The sequence below is a fragment of the Struthio camelus genome, chromosome 5, assembly GCF_040807025.1.
Source record: "Struthio camelus isolate bStrCam1 chromosome 5, bStrCam1.hap1, whole genome shotgun sequence".
Classification (NCBI taxonomy): domain Eukaryota; kingdom Metazoa; phylum Chordata; class Aves; order Struthioniformes; family Struthionidae; genus Struthio; species Struthio camelus.
The window spans coordinates 17,060,441-17,070,376 of record NC_090946.1 but is presented as its reverse complement, the minus strand read 5'-3'; the positions used below and the strand labels follow the sequence as shown (position 1 = coordinate 17,070,376).

At 38.8% G+C, this 9,936-nt stretch overlaps 1 protein-coding gene across 1 annotated transcript in view; it reads right to left on the bottom strand.

Moving 5' to 3' along the window:
- Positions 1-754: 754 nt before the first annotated feature.
- Positions 755-9,936, bottom strand: part of MUC2 (mucin 2, oligomeric mucus/gel-forming) — a 49,784-nt gene continuing 40,602 nt past the window's right edge. The window contains exons 37-50 of the mRNA XM_068944759.1: positions 9,706-9,910; positions 8,887-9,065; positions 8,176-8,245; positions 7,740-7,846; positions 7,551-7,582; positions 7,204-7,381; positions 6,495-6,599; positions 5,844-5,884; positions 5,088-5,210; positions 4,563-4,661; positions 3,768-3,896; positions 3,081-3,120; positions 2,633-2,762; positions 755-1,260 (exon numbers count right to left, since the gene is read on the bottom strand). Coding sequence (XP_068800860.1) covers positions 993-1,260; positions 2,633-2,762; positions 3,081-3,120; positions 3,768-3,896; positions 4,563-4,661; positions 5,088-5,210; positions 5,844-5,884; positions 6,495-6,599; positions 7,204-7,381; positions 7,551-7,582; positions 7,740-7,846; positions 8,176-8,245; positions 8,887-9,065; positions 9,706-9,910 — 1,706 coding nt within the window. The 3' untranslated portion in view covers positions 755-992. The remainder of the gene's footprint in view (positions 1,261-2,632; positions 2,763-3,080; positions 3,121-3,767; positions 3,897-4,562; positions 4,662-5,087; positions 5,211-5,843; positions 5,885-6,494; positions 6,600-7,203; positions 7,382-7,550; positions 7,583-7,739; positions 7,847-8,175; positions 8,246-8,886; positions 9,066-9,705; positions 9,911-9,936) is intronic.

The window sequence follows — 9,936 nt, the reverse complement described above, 5'->3', positions numbered from 1 at the left end:
ATTAGTGTTCACTAGCAGAGACAATAATAATGCTAAATGCAGTCTTCACACACAGAAGGGGCGGAGTATACTTCAGATGTCTTCAAGATAGATGTCCATCTCTGAGCTAATCTTCAGTTCCCTTTACAGTCAGGCCAGATAAACAGGCACTTTAGAATGCAATCCAGCCAATCTCCTTTGGATATCTCCTTTAGTATGAGATGAATTAATGTCCAAAATGGCTATTTCTTTCCATTTGCTGTAGAGAAAGCCTAGGATGACTAGCTCAGAGATGGACATCTGTTTTGCAAAGGACTGAATTTGGATAGGTCTTACTAACTATGCATCCCTCAAAGTTCAAACACTGTGAATGAACCTCATACTCTCATAGCAGAGGAACTGTCTTCTCAGTGAAAATGTGTAATTGCGATGGAAAAAAGCAGCCCTTGAGACAGTACTAAAACACACACAACCTTGCTAAAAACAGTTTGGGGCTGCACTAGAGTGAAAGCTTCTTAAAGTCACTTGTATCACATCATGATGCTTTATTTATCTTCTGCTTGTCTGGTAGACAGCATCAAATACTGCCTCACCTTATATGTTGAGTCCTCCAGACAAGATCTTCATGTATTTTAGGTTTTAAGGAGCCACGGATTGATACTCAAGAGATCTAGGAAATATGTCAGTTGACTTCCTGCAGCTTGAAAAAGAACTTTCCTTCCCTTTTAAAACTCAAGGTCATCCAGACAACATGAGTAAGCACAAAACCCAAATTTCTGAAATGTGCTTTTAATCATTCAGAGCAAATAAGCTGATTACAAATGGACCCAAAAGACTATGCACTTGGAAGAAAGTTCCCCTTACTTTTGCACACAAATAAATTAGAGCACTGTTAGAAACAATCAGAGAACGCATAGGATACAATAACTGGGAAAAGCAAAGTTCTGAACTAGTCAAGGAAGATGAGAATGGTGCATAGTCCCTTTACTTGAAGGCTGTTAGCTTTTTCCCCTTCATTTTGATGTTAAGCTGATAGCCCTCTTGATACGGTTCAGAGCGCTCTCCTTGTCATTTTCTTCTGTGCTTGTGGACTCTTTGGACTTTGAGATGGACTTTGAGATGTCACATTCAGTGTCTTGACAGCTGCAGCTTTCCACATATACATACTTATGTCTTAGTGAGTGCCCAGTGGGGCATTTCAGTTCCACTTCCCTTACACTAGTCCTTGCTTCCCTGCAGCAGGAACAGCTGTGCTCCATAGAATTGGCCTCTGCAGAGTATCTGTTAAATAGGAAAAAAGGTAACATTATTCTGTGCTAGAAGACAGTATACAGTGGAGAGAGAGAAATCAGAAACAGAGCTCCTGTGAGGAGTTTGGAATAATATGTAAAAGAGCCACTGCTGTGGCTAACGAGTAGTGATGAGCTCATTTGACAGAATATTGGTGTAACGTAACACGCTTTTAAAATTCATTGCATTGGCTGGGATACTGTGGTAAGGCAGTTATTATCTAAGTCTGACTGAAAAAAAACCTAGTGAGTTCTATGAGCTCAGCTTCTTTAGGTTCCTTTTGTAATCCCAGCACAGATGGATGTTAAATATACCAGATCAAACACTTACGGGCAGATACAGCCATGACTGAAGGAGAAAGCGGCATACACAGCTGGCTACAATTGTATCATATGAATCACAGTGGCAATTCCAAACCAGACAGTACTACAGAAAGGGGAAGCAACAGCTCCTACTGTTTGTACCTCACAGCAAAGGACCTTTTGCAGCCTTGCGATCATCAGCTGCCCAAGAACCATTCCTAACCTGTAGAATCTGTTAATATCAGGCTGTAAACTGTGTCAAGAGCCATCTTCCTTTTATAATTTGTGTGCAGAGGCAACTACAATAGGACTTTGTCTGAGACCACGAGGTATTTCAAAAATACTAATTAACCCTCTGGCTCATCAGAGGGTTCAATCTGAGACTAACAATCAGTTTTCTGATACATTTTCTGTGATAGGCAACAAATGATGATTCCTTTTGGGAGTTACTGTTATTGATTATGGTCTTCCAGTGGGTTTTAATAGCTCTATACTAGGTATCCTACCAGTCACTTTCTTATAGCCACTTTCTTGAAGATGCTCTCATTTCAGAGAGAATGGAACTTCTCCATTAACACCACCCCAAAGGCAGCTTTTTCTCACTTCTTCACTGTACAAAAGTTGTGCATGTTTGAATCTTCCCTTTAAGATTCAAAGAAGTATGTGCATTTCATTTTATATGCTAATTCTTGAGAAGCAGCTTTTCAGCTAATGAGCATCAGGTTTGGCTTCTCTCTGGGCTCTCTCCCATTACAGGAAATATTCCATGTTCTGCTGAACTGATTTGTATCCAAGATGATCTGACACAAACGACAAACAAATCAGCTCTCAGTGGATAAAAATACATCATCATAGCTGTCTGAATTCCAAGAAAATCTAATACGCCTCTTCTCTTTCTGCTAAGATGACTCAGTCACAGATTTCATGATTTTGTGTCCATTATTTTGAGAGCTGTTCTAGGTCTTCTACCATTCTGTAGTCTATATATTTATTGTTCCTTTTATGTAAACCAACTCAGTGCCCACAGAATTCAAATCTCATTGTCTGATCAGTTTACTTACAGTGAGAAGGTTCCACATGTTCCTTCACATTCAGTCAAGTCAACTCTTGTCAGAGAATGGCAGCCCTGATAGACAATAAAGTCTTTTCTTTGACGGACAGAGCATGGTGTGGGGCTATCCAGAGGTGCACCTGTCAGGAAAAAAGATCAGAAAATACCTTCAAGTGAAACAGCTCCACAAGCTCCTTGCAGTTCAGCACACTCAAGGTCTCATTAGTTCACTAAAAGTACCGGCTTAAGCGTTCTTTCTGCTTCAGTTTAAACTCTTTCTGCTTCAGTTTAAACTTTTCCAGAGAGATCAGACACTGAATGCTTGGAACAACAAATATAAATGTGCAAGTATCTATTTAAATGTAAGCCTATCAGTCTCTATAACAGAAAACAGGTTGACTTAAGATGAAAATTCCTTCTCTGTACTGTTGTCGATTCACGTTCACTAACATACTTACATTTTTTACAGCAACCGTTAGGTAAGAATGTAACAGTTCCCTGAAAAAAACAAAGAAACAGCAAAAAGAACGGTATTACTTCCCTATAGTAATGAACTTTCTAAGCCAGTAACTGAGGAGAACAACTGGAAACTACAAGAGAGAACTGTAGAGATGATCTGAATAAACAAACGCAATGGTCTCTTCCAGATTTGAAATCTGTCAATTTCCATAGGAACATGGAGACACAGATAATGCTTCGAAGGAAGTGAACAGTTATCAGCATGCTACTTCTACTTAGAAACAATTCTGAAACAGTTTTCTCAAACACTGTTGTATTTGAAGGGGAACATGCATGGTACAACCAGCAGCCTACTGACTGGATGGTTTGCATTTCTGTGACGTTCAAGAAAACATGGTTCTTGTTCAGACATGGCCCCGCACAAAGCAACCTGTGAGGACCTTACATCTCATTGTTGATCAGTTTTTAGGCTACCAAGAGACAGTTGCAGTAATAAGCCTTACACACACACACAGGTATCTTATACACACCGTAGGTCTGTGCATGGACGCAAAAATTCCTGCTCTTGGGACAGAGAAACTTTGGAGAAAGATCACCAAAATTTAGCGTTACTTTTTTGCTAGTTAGGTGGATGAACTAAACTGAAGTATTTATGCACTGAGGGTGAGTTTTTCATATCTACTTACAGGTTTGCAGTTCTCCTCATTGAATGCTGGGCAGGTTATCTCAGACGTGGAGGAGATAAGCTGATTGTGAATATTTACACAGCTATAAATGGTGCAGTTGTTGTAAGGATCATTTTTAAACTCTCCAGGCTGCAAGGGAAATACAAAATATAATAAAGAAAGCTGAAGGGTGCTCAAGCTAAAATTTTCTGTCCTTTGACAATGACTTTTGTTTCCCAGTCAATTATTTTTGGGTTAATATCCACTTTGGCTACAGCTTATTGCATGTATTGCAGGATGCCACAGCTGGGATTTCCCGTGGAGAAGAAAAATCCCTCTAAAGCACGCAGAGTGCATTAGAGTTAAGAACAATCTCACCTGTGCCACTGGATTTTGCCTAGGGAAAGCTAAAATTCCATATGGTGATTAAGAACAAGCCTGAATTTTCACCCCACAGAGGCAATAAAATTGCTCCATATGCAGGCTTTTCTAGCATTTTTTCAGCATGCAGAAATCAAATAATATAAAAAAGCACAAACTTCTAGATACTGCAAGAAAAATCCTTCCTATGGTACTCCTGACTTGTCATTTCAGGAAGAGCTTTCCAGAAAATTTAATTTCAGGATTTCATCTTTCATGCCAGAAAACGGTAGGTAGGCTTTACTTAAGGTGAGCCTCTGACCTTTCAGATGCAAACTTAATAACTGCGCCTTATCTCTGCCATTAGTAATTCTTTATCAAGTCTCTCCACACTTTCATAAAGACAAAGGGAATGTTACAAATTTGGTAGAGATATAAGATGTAGAACATACTTACACTCAAGATGAGGACAGAACTTTTTGAGGTATGTATAACACACTTAGTCTGCACACATTTTCCACAACATTCACCTTTCACTGGTTGACGCTCATATCCCTAGATATTAAAATTAAATTAAAATTAAAGCACTGTGATAGGTGCGTTTTTGAGGAATAACCGAAAACACAATAATCCATGAATTGATTATGCTTTGAAGTACACTCTAGATTTGTGCTTTCTGTGCTGGAAGATCACCAACCCCAAAGAAAACAAGTAATAGAAGCAGGCTATAAATAGAGTCAATTAAAACACAGTAATAAATATGCCTAGTAGTTAAATATTACTTTATCAAGTGTTCTACATAAATTCTTCAGGTAACTCTCCCCATGTGAACAGAGTATTGTTAGCTACGTTATCAAGCTGTACAGAATAGGTTGCTCAAGGAGAGTCAGTGTCCATGCTGGTGCTGGACTTTGGATTTCTAGCTCTACTTTCCATGTATATGCTCTTTTTTTGAATTTTTTTCTGAAGTTTGTCACTTACTGGTTCACAGTATGTGTCGCAAGGAACATGTTCACATGAGATGACATTCAGTTGAGTAGTGACGTTAACTTCATTAGTGCAGAAACAATTCTGACACTTATCAACAAAGACTGAGGAATTAGGCTATAAATTTTAAGAAACAAAGATTCATATATTAATGACATATGATATACGCGTGACAGACATTTCTTAATTCCTAAAACACCTCTAAACCAAGCAACTGAAAAGGAATCCACCACAAACACTTTGGGATAGCTATTTGGCTAGTTGTTTGTGCATACAACATACGTCCTATATAGGAAAGATGAATTCAGGTTAATTAGAAGGGCAGGTGTCACATGAACATCTGCAATAAAACAATCACTGAAACCAATAGAATTTATCAGGACTTTGAGTCTGTTTAGAATAGTCCTTCTTTACAAATCTTTTCATTTTCGAAAGCACAGTCTTAAAATCGCAATGAAACGCTGACACTAACTGCAGACTGAGTTTGTTAGACCTATACATACTTTATTCTAAAACCAAACCTCTCTCTGGTATGGACATTTAGAAACAACAGTTCAGTCTCTTTCACACAGAGCAATCCTTTTTGGAAAAGATTTAGACTTTGTGAAATTGATAAATCCCTCATAGGAATTTGAAATTTTCTTAAAAATGGAATATTATAGATGGAAACATCTTCATAGCACTTCTGTTAAAATATGCTAACTAGTTTCAAAAGCATTTTTACTGAAGACTGTTGAAATAGGAACTCACCAAGAACTCGGCATTTTGATGTACGCAAACCCTCTTGGAAACTGTTAAAGAGGGAGGAGTAGGAGGTTACATAGGCCAAAAAAAAAAAAAAAAAAAAAAAAAAAAAAGAGTATACTATCTTCACCCCACTCCAGTCACACCACAATGTACATGTTCAACTATTTGGTTATTTCTCATTTCCAATAATAGATATGGCATATATAAGATATAAGCACAATCACTGCACATGCAAAAAGGGAGGAAGGTTTGACCTCATATACATAGTCCAGTTCATAGCCAAGAACGTCCACTTAACAGGTACAAGCAGTTCCCTGTGTCCATTACACAAATAACATCAACTTTGTAAAGCTATCTTCTCCTCAGCATACTTACAGGGATATTTTGCTAGGTTAAGCTGAGACCATAATCTCAGTTTATTCTGTAACTATTCTTACATACACTTGAAACTAGGAAAATTGATCTTGAGCCACATGAGCCATATCTGACTCCCTGTGCACCACTCTCTCAAGCTGCAGGGCCAGTAACCATCTAGAAGCTGACTGCATTTGTTAATTCTTTCAAGAGGGTATTGCATACAGTCTCCCTAACCCTTGATGCTAAAATACGTAAAATATAATGCTAATTGTTGTAATATATTTCTAAAGCACTTACCACACTGGTACGCAGGACAGCACTGGCCACTGGGAATATGAGAATAAACTTCAAATCCCAGCTCACACTTGGGGGGTTTGGTTGTGCACAAGCTCGTGTTGCATTCTGAAAAGAGGAGTACGCCAGAACGTACATTATATCATGGCTACGGACAAATAATCATCTATTAGGGTCCCACCTGAACATTTAGGTTAGACTTTCCATTGCTAGGGAATGTTCCAAATCCTCCCCAAAGGAAAAAAAAAAAACTGCAGATAGAGGACTCATTTTTTTCCTAGCAAATCCAGGCATTAGATGGAGGACTGCACTAGTTTATGAAACTTATTCTAGTATGTAATTACCAAGTGTTAGAAAAGTATCACAATTCTTTGCAGAGAACTAGTAGACAACTGTTACAGGACTCTGTGTCTCCGAGATTACAGGCAATTGCTGCAAAATGAAAATCCTACAGCTACCCAGAATTCTATAACCTGTCTGCATACTACTACAATAAAATGTGACCCTGAACTCAAGAACTGTAGATCCAGTTAAGCCACCGCAATATTAAAAGGAACTTCTCCCAACACTGGACAAACTGATTTAGGAAGCATGAGTGAAAACGTTATTTTGTGACTGTCTACTGCAGGCCTGCGGTGCTGAACTAGTTCAGTTCTCTTTCCTTTACTCTTCCTAAAGGGTAGTGAAATACTATAAACAAGTATAAACTCACTGCAGGTGATAATGGGGCAGCAGGGATCTTCAGAATTGACTTCAGTGACCTTATAGAAGCCTTCTCCATCACAACTGATCTTATTTTGTTCAGCACATTTGTGAGCCTCACATACAATGCCACTTCCACCTTCCAGGCAAATACAGTCTTTACAGTCTACTGTAAACTTTTCCCCATACTGTCATCAAAGAAAATAAAGAAAGCAATTGCATGGTTAGCAGTTAAAAGAAAAGAAATAAGAACAGGACTGAAAAGCTGGGAGACAATAAAGTAAGGCTGCTCCAGTGAAGACTGCTTCCCCCTCCCCCAAACCTCTACTTGGAATACAAAAACAAATAGCAGTATACCTCTCTTGGTATATTATCCAATCCAACACAACCTGTGAAAATATCAAAATAAATTTCCATTACCACTCATGTAACTACACATCTCTGTGTGGTATGATTAATGCATACCGTTAGATCTATGCTGTATGCACGAGAAGGCAACAACACAGAGGAAACAAAAATGCATTCAAGTGCAGTAGTAAAACTCACCACAAGTTTTTACACAAACATCCACACCAGAGTCATGCAGCATTGTTCCATTAGGACAGAAACAGCCTTCCGCTTCTTTAGTTTCAGTTTGGTTTTGCTGCTCTGGACTGCGTGAGACAAAATGTTCAGAGGAACACCATTACTGTCACAGGCACGCAGAGGAAAATTAAGCAAAATACGCTTTAACAGAAAATTCAGGGGCAAATGATCTGCAAATCTGTGATTTAGGGATTTGTCAGCATTCTTGTTTTGGTAAACAGCCAAACAACATAAAAAGTACAGGTACCCAGATTTCGGATCAAGAGAACAGTGGTAACAACTTTGCTAGTCAATTCAAAGGACAATAGGAGGCTGATTGACTTCCCTTATCCACCTATAAATTAGATATGACCGAATAGTTCTACGAGATGGAACTAGCAGCGAAGGAACTATTTACCTTGATTTACAGGTCAGCTCTTTAATAGGACCACATGCTCTATATTCCTTGTGTGCAGGGCACTTATAAGCTGAATGGGAGAATAAAAAAAGAGGAAGAGCTCAGTAGGAATATCATATAAAAGCCTCAAGACCTTATGCCACTTATGCCAAGAAGCTAAACCCTAACTATTCATTTTCCTACGTATCTTTGACAATCTTGACCTGAGCATAAGCAGCAAACTGTTAAACAGTTCTCTGACTTATGTCTCTGAGTGAGATTATTTTATGCAACCTAGGCCTAGAAATAAGGTGCCATAGAGATTAAGGCCAGGATTCTACATCTTAATTACAACTTTTTTCATGGTTTGGGATTTTTTTGTACAAGTTCTCAAAGGGGAACGCATTTCTACCCTTCATCCTCTTCTTATTACACTTGAAAACTAACAGACGTCATTAAATACAAGAGTGATTCATTGATGCCTGCAAAATGCACAACTGCCTGTGCAAAAATGACGTGTCTATTGATAAAGCTGTCTCTGACACAGTCAATGGATGTATACTTCTGCAGGCTCATTTATCACTGCTACTGTAAAAAATGTTGTCTATAAAATTACTAGAGGGAGGTGTTTTTGTTGCTTACAAGGCAATATTGACTTACAGTCAGGACAGTTGCTGAAATAGTTCCCTGTAAGATTCCCTAACAGTTCAACAGAAATGGCAAAATACTTACAGCAAACACCATTGGTATGAGTTCTCCAGTCAATGCAGATGCCTTGATCAGCACAGGTGGCAGCATAGACCTGCAAACTTGAGCATTCCAGGTCTAACTGGGGAAGTGTGCAACTGTCAAAAACACAGGCTGCATAGTACTTCTCAGGATGAATGAATTTGTGGCACTTCTCGAACACACTAGCAACAGAAACATATATATTATTAACTACTGAATAATTGATGTAGTCTTCATTGTGCTCAATATGTTATAATGTGGCAGAAGTGATACTCAGGGAGATGTGAACAAGAACTATAACTGAGAGAGTTTTCCTAAGAGCACTTGACAAGAATGTAACCTTCCAACATATTTTAAAGCATTTTCTCTCTATCTCCAAAATACTCAGGCACCATTATTTTCTGTCCAGGAGCCAGATGAATATTATCAAGTGTAGCCATGCACTACACTGCCAAATAGAGCCTGAATTTCTTTTTCTTCCGATACCAGGTTCTAAAAATGAAGATCTCTATCTTCAGCGGGTCTCTGCTGCTGAGTGAGCACAGTAAAAGTCAAGTGCATAGCACAGCGGAGGGCAGACAGCATAGAAAAACGTGAGAACATCAAGGAAGGCTAATGTGGCAGTCATATACATGGAAGCAAACTAAACCAGCAAAGAAAATGACATCTAGAAACAACAAAAGAGGTGGAAGCAGCCCCAGAGCTTCAAGAAATATAGAAGAATAGTTAGGAACACTTTTTTTCTGAAGAAATGAACCAAAATTGGCAAAATTGCCACTTAGTTTGAAGATCAAGGCTTATAAACATTGAGGAAATATCTACCTTCCTAAAAGAAGCTGGCAGATTGAAGATTCTTTGCAGGGCTGGCCTGTGGTTGTGCTAGGCACCTTTGTAGGAACTACGACTGAAGAGCACTGTGGTTTAGAGGGATCGACCACTTGCCAATGATCTGCCATGGTTTCGCAGTTTTCTGCAATGCTTCCATTTGGTAACATGCAGTCATCTGCTGTGTTGTTATTGCAAGTACCTAAAATTGGTAAGGGGAGAAAAAAC